Source organism: Notechis scutatus, chromosome 1 (genome assembly GCF_049901735.1).
Source record: "Notechis scutatus isolate UNSWTSFEM ecotype Mainland chromosome 1, rNotScu1.2, whole genome shotgun sequence".
NCBI classification, from domain to species: domain Eukaryota; kingdom Metazoa; phylum Chordata; class Lepidosauria; order Squamata; family Elapidae; genus Notechis; species Notechis scutatus.
In genome coordinates, this window is record NC_142009.1 from 324,542,334 (window position 1) to 324,558,416 (window position 16,083).

General features: G+C 42.6%; 1 protein-coding gene across 4 annotated transcripts in view; it reads right to left on the reverse strand.

The window, feature by feature from the left end:
- ANO8 (anoctamin 8) overlaps positions 1-16,083 on the reverse strand; it is a 71,430-nt gene that overhangs the window by 37,832 nt on the left and 17,515 nt on the right. For all 4 annotated transcript variants that reach the window (XM_026670977.2, XM_087952572.1, XM_026670975.2 and 1 more), the window contains exons 3-5: positions 8,954-9,086; positions 5,156-5,294; positions 3,359-3,455 (exon numbers count right to left, since the gene is read on the reverse strand). In XM_026670977.2, coding sequence (XP_026526762.2) covers positions 3,359-3,455; positions 5,156-5,294; positions 8,954-9,086 — 369 coding nt within the window. The remainder of the gene's footprint in view (positions 1-3,358; positions 3,456-5,155; positions 5,295-8,953; positions 9,087-16,083) is intronic.

Genomic DNA, 16,083 nt, shown 5'->3' on the forward strand with positions numbered 1-16,083 from the left:
TGTGAACCCTTTCAAACAAGAGATTAACCCCACTCACCCTGTTCATTTTCTAACTATGCTCAAGTCAGGCCCAGAGGCAAACTCAGTCATTTGGTGCATGAGGACAATCAGTACAACTTAAGCTTGATCCAAGTTTAAATACCACAATATGAAAGAGCAACAACTGAACACAAAATGCAAAGAAAAAAAAAGAGAGAAAGGATAATAAATATGTGATGTGTGTTATGGCCCTCAAACAGATCATATCCAAATGATCTGGATTTTATCCAAATTTCCTTTGTTTGTTCAGTTTATATAAGCTGCCACAATTAAACAAGCCAATCTAGGCATCATGCAACATATTAGAACAATAAAACAAGCAGGAAATGGGGACAAACAGCGAAAAACAATGGATATATTACTATATTGGAAAAGGAAACGCCAAGAACTAAGGAATAACAGCCCAGAATCAGCATGGGGTGATAAAATTGCTGTTAGGAATATGAGTCACCTAACAGCTATTTGGGTTAGAAATATATAAACCAGGATAAACATTTTAAAACTGTATCTTTAAGAAAATGCAAAACTGTAATTAGGTGTGGTTTCTCAAACGGCCATAACATGGAGCCAGAAACCTGGTTTGTCTTAGTCTGAGTCTCAGAAGAGAGTGTATCTCTGTTTCCTTCTGTTGGAAAATATTGCCGTTCCTCCATTTTTCCTAATTGACTTATATTCCTGGATTTGATGTAAGTCTGATACTGAACTATTTTTGACACTGGAATTTGTTATTGGATTATTCCTGGACTAAAAACTGACTGATCTTACCTGTGAATGACTTTGGACTGCCTATTTTAAACTTTGCTTAAACCTTTCTGGAAGTAAAAACCTACATTTACTGTACAGTGTATCTGTGTGCTGTGTGTGTATTATTCAAACACTACTCTCTGTATGTCTCCCTGTATGCGCTCATTCTCCTAACGGGGAATTACCTCAACAATTGCTTTCCGCCATGGTCTGCTGTATGTGATACATTTTAAGGGATTTTCTAAAACATAGCAGTGTTAGGATTAATTGTGTGGCTTTTCGAAGGATAAGCAGGGTCCCCCCCCCCCTCTTCTTAATCTCTTTTAGAGGGTAACTGTTTTAAATTCAACATCATCTTCCTTTCAAGTGCATACTAATATATATTTAGGATATATTATTATAGTGATCAAGGTACAATGCAGTGAAAAAAAAGTCAGGATGAACAAAGCTCTCATCTTTTTATGTGCCTTGATGTTTTTGACAGCAATGATTAAGACAGACTAAAATAACATGTGTGGGACCTAATGCTTGGTCCTCTTATAATAACTAATGTATCTTTATTATTCCTCCTCACATTCCTCCCTCACATGTATTCCATCTCCATTTTTGAACTAGGTACAATTCCTGTGTAATGTTTTCCTGCTCGGTGCTATCTGGTTTTCTTATGTGCAAATACAGATAGCCCTCAGTTTATTATCACAACTGGGATTAGAATTCCCATTGCTAAGCAAGGCAGTTGTTAAAACGAGTTGCATCCGATTTTACGACCTTTTTCCTGCCACAGTTGTTAAATGAATCGCTGCAGTTTTTTAAGCGAATCATGTGGCTGTAGTTGGAAGCCAGCTGGGAAGGTTGCAAATGGCGAGTCCATGTCCTCAGGATGCTGCAGACTGTCATAAATACATACCGGTTGCCAAGCACTCAAATTCTGATCACATGACTGTGGGGATGCTGCAATGGTCATAAGTGCAAGGATGGTCATAAGTCACTTTTTCCCAGTGCTGTTCTAACTTCGAAGAGTCGCTAAACGAATGGCTGTAAGTCAAGGACTCCTTGTACTGTAATAATAATTTCCAGCCACTGAAAGACAACCTTCTCTGACTTTATAGCACCTTCATCTAAGACAAGGGTGCTTTAAGCTAGCCAGCCCCTCATCTAGCCCCACTTCACCCTACTCTACCCCACAAATTTCAGGGAAATTTGTATTACTTGATTTCTATTAAATATTTAAACCACACCTTAGCTGTCCAGAGGTGAAGGAAGGCAAAGACAAATGTTCTTCTGTTAACTTTCTTCATTCTCCTGCATTTGCAATTTCTACACTATGCCCTATTTAAATTTTCACTTGATTAAAATTCTTTCCAGCATGATCAATTTCAGGGATGGCTTGAACATGGGAATTGGGGGCAGGGAAAGTAAGGAGCAAAAGCATCTAATTTGGCAAGTGAGTATTAAATGTTCTTTTTAAAAATGGTCTTGATTTACGATTCAATTTACTTAGGAAGGGAGGAAGACGTGGTTCCTGTCTCAGATAATATGTTCAGCTAAAATTCCAATTACAGCAGTTTTGTTTCAAGATCGACAGGTGAGGATTTGAGACTTTCCCTTCAAAGGGCCAAGTTTGGCCCAAGTATTCTAGCTGCTAACCCCAATCCTACCACTCTCCAGTTAAAATAAATCACAGATAAGACTAATCCGAATTAATAGACATGAGGATGCCTGGATTTATGAGATTAGTTATTATTTTAATTTGATGCAGCCATTATATGTCCTTCTGGCTTTTTGCACAGTCTCAAAGACATTTTACCAACAAGCATGGGGAACAGTGGCTGTGCTGATTGTTTTGATGAACGGATTATAGGTAGTCCTTGCTTTATGACCACAATTGGTCCCAAACATTCTGTCATTAAGTGAGGCAGTCAGTGTGTGAGTTGCACCCAATTTTTGCTGCGTTCATTAAGCAAATCACAATGGTTGTTAAATGAATCATGCAGTTGTTAAGTGAATCTGCCTTCCCCCATTGACTTGTTAAAGGCTGGCTGATGATCATATAATCCCCGGGATGCTGCAACCATTGTAAATACCTGTTGCCAAGCACCAAATTTTGATCATGTGACCAAGGGGATGCTGCCCATAAGTGGGAGGACTGGTCATAAATTACTTTTTTCAGAACTGACGTAACTTTGAACAGCAGCAAAATGAATGGTCGTAAGTAAAGGACTACTATGGGCTGTACGTTTTATGTATTTAGTATCTATTTTATATGCTATTACATTATTTTCCTCTTGTTTTTAAAAAGTTCTATCGTTTGCTTTTACATTTGTTTCAATTGTTTGTAAGTTGCCCAAGGCCATTCATGCGAGAAGGGTGGCTATAGAAATTTGAATAATAGGTAAATAAATATTCAGTTTCAAAACCAGACTTTGCGAGCATTGAGCAAATGCAAAAGACATAGCACAGAGAAGATTCAGCATGGCAAGGAAACATGTAAAAAAACCCAACCCAATTCTGGTTTTAACTGGCAGATGCACAGTACTGAGTAGATCCCATCTGCAGGCCCCCATCCCCAACTCACTGATTGGCTGCCCTTCCAGGAAGTGGATGTTATGCAGCACTTCACCCTGCTTGGCCCGCAGGTTCTCCAGCCAATACCTGATGATGTTTTGACGTTCCTGAAAGCAGGATGGAAAAGCCATGAACAGTTTGGGTTAACAACCTCTCATTCAAAGTCATGTCCATGACTGGATCGTGTCTCTACAGCTCTCTTGAAAGCCATTAATTCTCTCCTACTGGATCGCAATGTTCCACTCGCTGTAAATTGGGACACACAACACCAACCAAAGCAAAGGCAGAGGACAGATTGTTCCAGGACTGAGGAAATAACCCCACTCAACAAAGCTGTCCATGCGGGAAATATGGCTTTGTGTGGTGCAGGTCTGTTCTGCAGATGTGATAAAGCTGGTAAGCAGCAGAGTGTAAGTATGGAGGCTATGGATAGGGGTGCCCTATAACCAGACCAACCCTGTTTTGGTACACAGCACGGGAAAGATCAAGAGTTAGGAGGGGAAGCCCTGAACCAGGGCTCTCCGAAGTTGGCAACTTTAAGACTTGTGAACTTCAGCTCCCAGAATTCCCTAGCTACCATGGCTGGTTCAGGTATTCTGGGAGTTGAAGTCCACAATCTTAAAGTTGCCAACTTTGGAGATCTCTGTCCTAAGTGGGAAAAAAGGAGTGGCTAAGTGGATGCTCCTATGGGATCCCAGAGGGAAGAAAGTTTGTTGAAACCAAACCCTCAAAAATGGAGATTGTGGGGTAAGAAAGGAGAGCCAGAGGAGGGTGTGTCAGCGTGCTCTCTGCATTCAAAATGCATCCAACGAATGCAAAGTAGGTGAATTCGTCTATTAGTCTAATTGAAATATTGTGCTAATTAGGCTGCCAGATTCGGAAATCTGGATTATGACAAGCCTAGCCATGAGGCATTCTTAGCCTTGAATGACATTTGATTTCGTTTCCACTGATTTTTTTTTTAATTTCACGCTAAACGAATACAATCCTGTCAACATGATCCTCCCTCTTTGCCTTCAATAAACATTGCAATTTGTGGGCGGTGTTCAGATGCCTCATCCAAAGCTTTGGGACATGAATGCAACGCATAGCCCTAGGTCTTAACCAGTGGTGGTATGTTACCGGTAGTAAAATAAGCCTCTGACAATCAACTGAGAGGAGAAAGGAAAGAAAAAACGCAGGATTGGCCCTTCCGCCCACCCCCCGTGCTTTTCTCTGGTTTATCCTCTCAGTTGATTGGTGCTGAAGGCCTCAGCTAGTATGTGGAAAGCTGTGTGTGCGTGTTAGGTGGCACACGTTAGGTGTGTGTGCATGCGCACGCGATCACCAAACTGGTAGTGGAATAGATAGGATCTCACTGATGGTCTTAACCGAGTTCATTGTAGAAAGAGAAACAGAGGGCCATTAGCTATAAGGACTCTACAGAGCTTCCCTGCAGAGTGGCAAACTATTAATAAAAAACAGCTCCTTGGGGACAGATCGGAGAGGTCTCTGTCCTCCTTTCCTGAGAGCGCTGAAGTAATAACTGTTTGTGGAACCCGGAGTTTGTCTGACCTAGCAATTCTTTCAATCTACCCAGCAGGATCGTCTGCAGAGGTCCTTAACAATCAATGGATTTTCTACCAAACAGCAACTAGAACTGAAGGGAAGGGGGTTTTTCTAATAAAGGAGTAGCTCAGGGCTGACATGAGGGTTCCTTGGTGTTCCCTGAGCTCGCTTGTTTTCTTGCCAACGTTTCATCACCCAAACTAGGTAACATCATCACTGCTAGGAGATTTTCTCCTCTTCCCTGCCCCAGAGGACTCACCTGAGAAGTGAAAAAATAGAGTTCGTTTTCTATGTTCTCGTAGATGTAATCTTCCTCGCAGGAGAAACTGCGCATGCCACCCCCAAATTCAGCCTTCACAGGCTTCCGCAAGCCAATCTCGTCCGCCCCCCGGAGCAAACTGCCGAGAAAAGGGCAAACAGGAGAGTGAGAAAATGAAGTTCACCCTGGGATTTATCATCTCTCCAGTTTTTGTTTTGTAGAAAAGATGATCTCGATAATGGAAGTCTGCAAAAAAAATTGTTAGCTGGTACTGGAATTCACGGCAGTCGTTTTTTTGCTGACCAAAAGATAGGTGAAAAATATTTCAATTTAGCAATGGGGAAAAAGACCCTAAGAAAATCCAGAATTAAAAAAACTAAACTTGTTACATTTCAAGCTGTTAAACTACAGTTCCCAGCATTCTTTTTCCTTCACTACGCTGGCTGGAGAGCCTAGAACAGTGGTGGCAAACCAATCGGAGCGCGTGCGTGTATGCGCGCACCAGAAACCAAAAGAGCAGCTCCATGACGCACGTGTGTGGGAGCGCCAGAAGCAGGAAGCTTAGCTTCCCGGAGCACACGTGCACACCAGCCACCTAGTCTTCTGGTTTCTAACGTGTATGCGCACCAGGGAGTGCTATTCCAGTTTCCAGCGCTCCCACAGGCATAAAGACCAGATGCCGGGTGCACATGCGCACGCCGAACCCAGAAGAGCAACTACCTTGTTTTGGGTTTTCTATGTTTGCTGGAATAATGTGGCTTTTCTCTTCCCAGAGGCACCTGACAGTGAGACGGGTGGCATATAAATTTAATAAATAAGTAAATATGTCCTGTATTGATTTATATGTGTATATACGTCTGCAAATTGGTGCCCTTCAGTACAAATATGTAAGATACTAGAATGAAAAAAACTGATCTACAACATTCCGGTTCAATGTGTGAAGGGGTGAAGGATGTGTGTTTGTGTTTATTTTCATGGTCGTGGTCATGATGTGCACTGAAGATGGTGTTTGATTTTGTTGTACGAGGTGCAATGACAATAAAGTAAACTAAAAACTAAATGTCGAATATAGTAAGATGATAAGATCCATCTACTGCTTTCTGTAACTCGGCAAGTAGTTTTACTATTTTATGTTTACTCTGATTAAGGAGAAACTGGACTCAGCAGATGACCTTTAAGAGACCACAAGAATGTCACAGATTATATTACCTACAGTATGTTGCATTCTGCACAATCTTTCTGTGATGGAAATGCACCTGGGAGAGTGTTTACAACAGAGTTTTGGCAACACTGGGCTTTCTCAGAGAAATTGTGGAGCCTCTTATAGAGAGGGGAGAAGAGGTTCAAGACAGCTAAACACTAAAATATCTCAGAATTAGAACACGAGTGTCAAACTCAAGGCCTGTGGGCCGGATGCAGCCTGTGGGGTCCTTAAATCTGGCCAGCGGTGCCGGCCTGGAAGTAGCAAAGGACTGGCCCGCTGTGCCTCTGGCAGTCAAAACGGGACATGGGGGCCCCACGCACAGCCCCCGTGCAGCCCATTTTCAGCCTGGACAGCCTCCAGGTGTGGGGGCAGAGCCCTAACCCCAACCCGTGCCCCATTTTGGCCAGCAGGGTGCTGCAGGAGGTGTCCGTCCCGTCTCTCTCCCCCCCCCCCCCAGCTGGCCCATGGATTCAGCCCTCGAAGAAATGCAGTTTGACACCCCTTGATTAGAAGATTATACAGGTAGTCCTTGAATTACAACCATAATTGAGACCAGAATTTCCATTGTTAAAGTCAGTAGTTAAGTGAGTCGCACCCGATTTGATGACTTTTTTTTTGCCATGATTCTTAAGCGAATCATTGCATTTGTTAAGTGAATCATGTGGTTGTTAAGCAAATCTGGTTTCCCCCATTGAGTTTGCTTGTTGGGAAGGTAATGAATGATGATCACATGACCCTGGGATGTGGCAATCATCATAAATACATGCCGGTTGCCAAGCAACCAGAATTTGATCATGTGACCATGGGAATGCTGCTACAGTCGTAAGCGTGAGTACTGGTCATAAGTCACTTTTTTCAGTGTCATTCAAAATTTTGCATATTAATTAAATGAATGGTTTAAAATAGAGGACTACTTATAGTTTTGTTCGGCAAGATTCTGTCCATTAGGTATAAGGAAGTAAAGAGTGGACTTCAATTGGATTTTGCTGTGTCATCTCTGGGTTTGGGCCTGGCACTGTCCTACATTAAAAGACCAGGAAGAAATATATTTTCAGCCATCTTTCCTGTAAGTCTTACATTTTGAATACATAAGCTCTTGGGTTCAACTCCAAGCTCTCCAGATTAAAAGGTGATAGCACAGAGACTGTCTCCTGACACCACTGAGATTTGTTGGTGTTAGAGAAGTTAACCCTGGCTCAAGTGGAGTGACTATTCAAAGATACAACGGCACTGAAAAAAGTGACTTATAATCATTTTTCACACTTACAACCATTGCAACATTCCCATGGTCACGTGATCACAATTTGGGCACGTAGCAACTGATTCATATTCATGATGGTTGCTCATGTGATCACCTTTTGGTTCTTTCTGACAAGAAAAGTCAATGGGGGAGCCAGATTCAGTTTAACAACCATTTTACTAACCTAACAACTGCAATGATTCACTTAACAAACGGGGGCAAGAAAGATCGTAAAATGGGGCAAAATTCACTTAATGAATGTTTCACTTAGCAAAAGAAATTTTGGGCTCAACTGTGGTCATAAGTGGAGGACTATATGTAGCCTGATTCTATAGAGTAGGGATCCTCAAACTTTTTAAACAGAGGGCCAATTCATGGTCCGTCAGACTATTGGGGGGCCTGGACTGGCTGGGTGGGCATGGCTAAGTGGTCATGTGACTGGGTGGGCATGGCTAAGTGGTCATGTGACTGGGTGGGCATGGCTAAGTGGTCATGTGACTGGGTGGGCCTGGCTAATTTAGCAGTCTATTAAATAATACACATAAATTAAACTTTAATTTGTCATGCTCCTGGGGGTGGAAAGCAAGTTAGTGAAGGAATGTGGCTGCCTTGGGGTGTGTGTGAAGGACTTCTGTTTGTTTGTTTGTTTGTGTGTGTGTGTGTGTGTGTGTGTTTGTGTCTTTCTCTCTCTCTCTTTCTCTCCCCCTCTCTCTTTGGAGATCAGGGAGGCCTCTGTGACCCGTTTTTGGCCTCCTCAGCCTCCAGAAGGCAGGTGGGAGCTGGCAGTTAGGTGGGACGATGTGAACGGGGCAGCCTTGTGGTCCCGCAGAGGCTGGATTAATGGCTTTGGAGGGCCATATCCGGCCTGCAAGCTGCAGTTTGAAGACTCCTGCTATACAGCCATGGTGGCACAGTGGTTAGAATGCAGTACTGCAGGCTACTTCTGCTGGCTGCCTGCAATTTTGACAGTTCGAATCTCACCAGGCTCAAGGTTAACTCAGCCTTCCATCCTTCTGAGGTGGGTAAAATGAGGACCCAGATTGTTGGAGACAATATGCTGACTCTGTAAACCGCTTAGAGAGGATTGTAAAAGCACTGTGAAGCGGTATGGAAGTCTAAGTGCTATTGCTGTTGCTATATAAGCCTGCACCATGTAATACTGGAAAATATATCCATTTTCAATATCTTTAGACCAACGTTTCTCAACCTTATCAACTTTAGGATATTTGAACTTCAACTCCCAGAATTCTCCACTTAGCATGCTCAAAGGTTGAGAAACACTAAGTCTTTATTGCCCATCTACTCTTGCCAACTTGCCCATCTATTCCTCTTGCCAATCTCCAAGAGGACTTACCTTTCATAAGTTGCTGTGACAAAGAATGCATAGACCCGGGTGTGTTTGTGGTGCCGAATCTGGATGATGAGCTCTGGGATTCCCAAACGGATGTGGTTCAACAACCATAGTAATGTGTGGTCATCAGTTGTATCTGGTAAGATGAAACACAAATGCATGCTTTCTAATTATGCGAAGACTAGTTGCATTTGCAATCTTCCTCCAGTTGGAAGTTAGTGGCATTCATTCATTCACTCACTCACTCACTCACTCACTCATTCATTCACATACTGCACGTATTCATGCCAAACATAAAAACACACCCCAAACACCCACATTCATGGTTCCAATGCTTTGGGATAGAGTTGGAAATATACTACTCTCAGGATCCCTGATTATTTGCTACGTTGGCTGGGCCTTCTGGGGATTAGAGTTCAGCTATAATTAGGAGGCACCGGTTATGTCTGTCCCATGTCATAAATAATACTCAGTATGACATTGGGTAAGACTAACACTCCCAAGAGACAGAAAATAAAAGGGATATGTGTGGCAATCACACGCCCTCGCATAATTTGTTATACTGATATGGCGCCTCCATGTCAGTAACAACCAACCTAATCGACAGACATCCATTAATGTGGCAGCCCTATCACAAATTCTCAAATGCAGAGATGAATATAACAGTGCTCAACATGATATACATGCTGAACAACTTCCAAAACAATGCAGAGAACCTTCTTCCTGGTTGATATCAAACATAACTCCCATGGATAGCCACTTCCAAGGGTTTGTGCACCAAAGACAGCAAAATGGCAGTGTTACAATGCAAGCCGATGGATTTTATTGCGACATTCTGTTTACCATCTTGCCAGTTTGGACACGGTAATCCAAATTTGCAGATGCTGCTGACTAAAAGAGTTTACTTATATACTGTAAATCTTCCTGGGATTTCAATTAGCCCAGGAACAAAATGGCAATCAGCGAAGACTGTGGTACCATGCGTCCCCGAAAATAAGACCTACCCTGAAAATAAGACCTAGCATGATTGTTATGTATGCACCTAATATATGCCCTACCTCCCCAAAATAAGCCCTACTTAAGAGCTTGCGCAGCTGCCCGGCTTTCCATTCCGTCTGGTTGCTCATAGTGCCGTTGACACGAGGTGAGGCAAGGCAGGTGGGAGGGGTGGAGCTGCTCCATTCGCCCGCACTATCTTACCTCAGGGCCCCCACAGCCAGGCCATCCACATCCCGACAACTGCCTCGCAGTGGCAGCACCAGCAGCCATGTTCAGCAGAAACCCACATAGCCGCCGGCCCACTTCTTCTGCTTGCTCGTGGCCACAATGGAGTGCCCATGATGCAGCCACAAGGCGAGGCAAGTGTTGGGGCATGGATGGACTGGCTGCAGGGGCCCTGAAGTAAGCCAGTGCGGGGCACGTGGAACAGCTCCACCCTCAACTGCCTCGTGGTGGCGCCACTAGCATACCGCACAGCCTCCTGCCCTGTTGTGCCGCAAGCAAACAGAAGTGGGCTTCCCCTACGTGGAAAAAAAATAAGACACCCCCCCCAAACAAATAAGCCCTGGTGTTTATTTTGGAGCCCCCACCCCGGTCTTATTTTCAGGAAAACACAGTATTTTATGATAGCAGCTAGCCACCTCACTTGCTGTTGTTTGTTGCATTCCTTGCAGTTTTTACATCATGCATTAAGCATCTCCCACATCATAACTGACCCATGTATTGCATCAGCCCGATGACTCTATCCCTGTCCAGGAATAACTCTAGCATACACATCACCAAAAGTGTGGCTTAGTGTTCAATGTCAGAATCTCCTCTTTTTCATCTGGCTACATCTAAGCCAAAGTCCCCTAGTACAGCCAGTGCAGAATCTTTTATCGCTCACTACAACTGAACAGTTAATTGTCTTCTGACAGTATGGTGGTTGTTACCCTGTTATAACCTTCAATGCCACCTTTTCCTCCCTCCTTTTCCTCAGCTCGCAGGGTGCCCTTCTTTCTGCTTCCCATCTCTGTGCAAGGTCACAGCGGATTATTTACACCGTCAGCATTCCTGTCCTAGGAGGTTCTAGCTGCCCATATATTTTCCTTGTCTCTCAGCAAAACCTGCCTCACAGGACTGTCGCTGTGAGCAAGAACTGGAAAGAGAGCTAGGCACGTAGACTTTCTTGAGTTCCGGGAGGAATGCCAGAATATAAATCTAATAAGATTGGTAGGTCAATAGTGAAAATAGTTTTAGGCTCATTCCCAAAGTATGTAGGGATGCTGAGTGAGTGCAACCCAATTAAGAACAAAGTATTGTTTTCCCAGGACAGTGAAAATAACTTCCGTGAATCATTCCATTTACTGCCTCCTATTGCTGCTGTTTAAAACCTACACAGCCTCTTCTGATGCTCTGATGTAGAGTAAGAGGGGGGAAAAACTGGTACATTACTTCTTACTCCAATTCTTTTGCACAACTTTGTGTCTTTCTGTCTCTCTTGAAGTTTCTAACTGTCATGTGCCTATGATGGTACTTAAGTGCAATTAATTTAACTGCTGGACCACATATGATCTTGTTATGAGCACAGCTGAGATGACTGCAAGCTTATTTTAGAGAAGGCCAGCTATCAATATGAATAAAAAGAAGATTTAGGTCATTAATGAGCATAAATTAATGTTCTGAGCGAGTATATGCTTTTAAGTAGCCAGCAATTAGTGCTATCAGTCATAAGTCATTGTAAAGATATTCCATTTTTCTCTACTTAATGGATTTTCTGAACTAGGGGAAAAACACAGGGGAAAAACAGGGAAACAGAGGAAAGTTACAAGAGAAGGCAGTGGTATCTGGGCCACTCTGGGCCAATCAAGCAATAAGATTATACAATGCAATCTATGAATACTGACACTCTGGACAGATTCAGATAACATCCTAAACTAGAATAATGAAACAAGAATTGCTGCGCTCACATATTTTGACCAAATAAACAATCTCTCAAAACAACGCTTATAGAGCACTGCACACCAGAACAACTAGACACAAGAACAGTTTTTTCCCAAACGCCATCACTTGGCTAAACAAATATTTCCCTCAACACTGTCCAACTATTTACAAAGCCTGCACTACTATTACTGTTAATCTTCTCATCAGTCCTTATCACCCATGCCCTCCCACTTGTGACTGTATGACTCTAACTTTGTCGCTTGTATCCTTATGATCTATATTGACTGTTTCCTAGTATGATTTGATTGCTTATTGTACCCTATGACTATTGTTAAGTGTTGTACCTTATGACTCATGATGAATGTATTTTTTCTTTTATGTACACTGAGAGCATTTGCACCAAGACAAATTCCTTGTGTGTCCAATCACACTTGGCCAATAAAGAATTCTAATTCTAATACTACAGATTAACATAATGCCTTGGTTCCAATCAAATGTTAATAAATGAATTCTGGTCTTGTAGCACAATAGATCACACATTACAAAACCCATTTTAGCCTTGTGTAGTGTCATGTGAACTCACTGTTGCTGCGTTTTCTATCACACTGTTTGAACACATTTTATAGTGAATAACTTACATTCTAGGGAGCATCTTATATGATCTAGGTACAGAGAATGTAGAATTTCCCATTACATTATGAATAGGGATCTTCTTTCATGCCAGCAAATCCAAAGTTTAGTCCTTCAATCCATACCAGCTTTGTAAATTTATGTGACTTTATTCCAAATATGTATACCAGCTTCTTTTCACCATTCTTCTGTCTAGGGCAAAACATGTACTTTGTTAATTTGTGAAAATATCAGAATATTGCATATGCTTTTAAATGGAATCTGCCCAACATTTACATGAATGTATGTTTTTAGATATCTATGTTAACCCATGACATGGAGTATCTGGATTTGGTATTTAGTATAAACCTGTTTGGTAGATGGTAGTCTTTGTCACCCAATCTTTGGACACCAATCTCCTCACCCCACCCTCCCATGAGACTGGCCCCAACCATTGTAACCTTCCAGAAATTCCTTAAAACATGACTTTTTCAGGATCTCTGTCGACAGAGAGCTTATGCGTAGGCTGCATCATGTATAATATTATGGCATGTTCCATGTTGTCATCTTGTTTTTTTAATTTATATTTAACTGTTTTAAATGGCTTTAGGGTAGTTTTATGTTTTATGGGGTAGTCCTCAACTTACAAGAATTTGTTTAGCAACTGTTCAAAGTTAGAACAACTGACTGAGGCCATCTTGAGGCTTCAGTGTTACCACAATGGTGCTGAGGGATAGGCAGGAGGAATAGAGATAGCTGGGGTTTTGTAGCCAAAACAAAATAGTTTCCCCTGAGAACCAAAGACATTCCCACAGGTGGCTGAAGAGAGGAGTGAAGTTTCCAAGCAACTGGACAGCACCTTGATTGGACCATGTGACTATTTGGGAAAGGGGGGGAAACTTTACTTTTAATTAGATGAAAACCATGGGAATCTTTAGAGTCTGTTTTTACCAGTCTGTGCCAATACGATATATCCAATAAACCTGTTCTTTGAGGAATCTGCTTGCCTTGGAGTTCTGTTTGCTATTGTGTGGTGTATTGCTTGGAACCGTGAGAACAATACTGAAAAAAGTGATTTACAACCAACCCTCACACGTACAACCATTGCAGCATCCCTAGGGTCATCTTATCAAAATTGGGTTGCTTGGTAACTGACATGTATTTACAACTGTTGCAGCATCCTGGAGTTGTGTGATTGCCATTTGCGACCTGCCAGAAAGTTTCTGCCAATCAAAGTCAACAGGGGAAGCCAGATACACTTAACGAATGCAGGATTCACTTAACAACCGCAGTTAAAATTGCTTGTTGCAAAAAGATCATAAGAAGAGCAGGTGGCGGTCGTGGCCAGGAGGGCCTTTGCGCAACTGCGGGTTGTGCACCAGTTATGCCCTTTCCTGGACCAGCAGTCCCTACTCACAGTCACTCATGCCTTAGTCGCTACCCGTCTTGATTATTGCAATGCGCTCTACATGGGGCTGCCCTTGAAGAGCATCCGGAAGCTCCAGTTGATGCAAAATGCAATGGCCCACTTGGTTTTGTGCAGACCCTAGTGTGCACATGTGTCACCTCTCCTGCAGGAGCTGCATTGGTTGCCGGTTTGCTTCCGGGTGCAATTCAAGGTGCTGGTTGTCACCTTTAAAGCCCTTTGTTAGGGATAACATTGTTTACCCTAACTGGTTTGGGTAAAAATAATAAACATGGTATCATGGTTTGTTAGTTAAAGTGTGTGTAACTTTAACAGCAAGAATGTAATTAAGGGTGTGGTTGTAAAAGCACTATATAAGAAGCGAGGCAGTTCCAGCTCGCTCTCTCTGGCTTACTGATCCCTAATTACTTGATGGATTGATGACTGCGTTCTTGCTGGAAAGGGGAGAGAAGAAGGAGTGTTGATTTTTCTCAACGGAGAAAATAAAGATTGGACTGATTTATTGTAAGTGAACTGACATTGGCTATTCAACACGGACTTTAGAGTATCCCGACAAGACTTGACTGAAATGATATATGACTAATGGACCGTTATTTGACTATGCTATAATTCTTAAATGGAATAAACTATATTTTTGATAGCACAAGCGTATCTGTATTTTTACTGCGTGTTAACTAGAAAACTTATCTCACACATTTACCTGTCTTCCTATCTGACTTCGCTGCACGTTCTGTTTTAGTTTGTTTTCCTTAACACCTGTTGGGGAATCCAGGCTTAACACCCTTCATGGCTTGGGTCCAGGTTATCTGAGGGACCATCTCTTGCCGGTCACATCTACCTTACCCATTAGAGTGAGGTGGCAGGGAACGCTGCGGGTCCCATCCCTGAGGGATACACACCTGGTGGGACCCAGGTGGGACCCAGAAGAAGGGCCTTCTCTGTGGTGGCTCTCTCTCTCTGGAATATCATTCCCCCAGAGATTAGAATGGCCCCCACTCTAGAACTCTTCCGGAAGGCACTGAAGACCTGGCTTTGCCAGTGGGCCTGGGGAACCCAGAGAGGGATGGAGGCCATCAAATGGCTAGTGTGATCTGCTGTCGTCGGGCGGGGGTGGGTGGAAGTTGGGGGGTGATTTTTTATTTTATTTTTCCCAGATTTTGTTCTATTGTACTTTATTAATTTATTTGATTCTTTTTGTTAGTTTTTATTGTTTTTTTATTATTTTTTTGTTTTAAATATGGTTTTACATTGTGTAAGCCGCCTCGAGTCGCCATGGGCGAATAGGCGGCAATATAAATTAAATAAATAAATAAATAAAATGAGGCAGGAGTCACTTAACAGTCACTTTGCTCAGCAACAGTTTTGCTCCCAACTGAGATCATAAGTCAAGGACTACCTGTAATTGTTGGTTTTATTGCAAGTGTATGCTGCCCAGACTCACTTTGTGTGAGATGGGTGGCCATATAAATTTGGTCGATAAATAGGAAATCCTCTCTGAGTGAATGAATGAGGAATTCTCTCTAGGTCCAGATGAATCCACTACCATGGATAAAGTGAAAGATGCTGGGAGTTGAGAGGTCTTTGGTGCTCTCTGAGCATGGTTATTTTCTTGCAGACATTTCATTACCCAAACTAGATGCAATCAACAATGCTCTGATGATGTTGCCTAGTTTGGGTAATGAAAGGTCTACAAGAAAACAACAAAGCTCAGAGAGCACCAAGGGCCTCACATTCCATATGGAGAACGGTTAACAGGAACTGGGCCTGGCTAGTCTAGTGAAGAGAAGGACCAAGGGAGACATGATAGCAGTTTTCCAGTATCTGAGGGGCTGCCACAGAGAGGGGGAGTCAAGCTATTTTCCAAGGCACCTGAAGGCCAGAGAAGGAATAATCACTGGAAACTGATCAAGGACCTGAAACTAAGGAGAAATTTTCTGATAGTGAGAACAATCAATAGAAGTTGCCTTCGAAAATTGTGGGAGCTTCATCACTGGAGGCTTTCAAAAAGAGACTGGACTGACAGAAATGGTGTAGGCACTGTAGGGTCTCCTGCTTGGGTGGCGGGTTGGACTAGATGACCTACAAGGTGTCTTCCAACTCTATTAATCTAATCTAATCTAATCTTATCTTATCTGCCAGTAATCTAATCTAATCATTTCAACAGTCAGCTACAAAT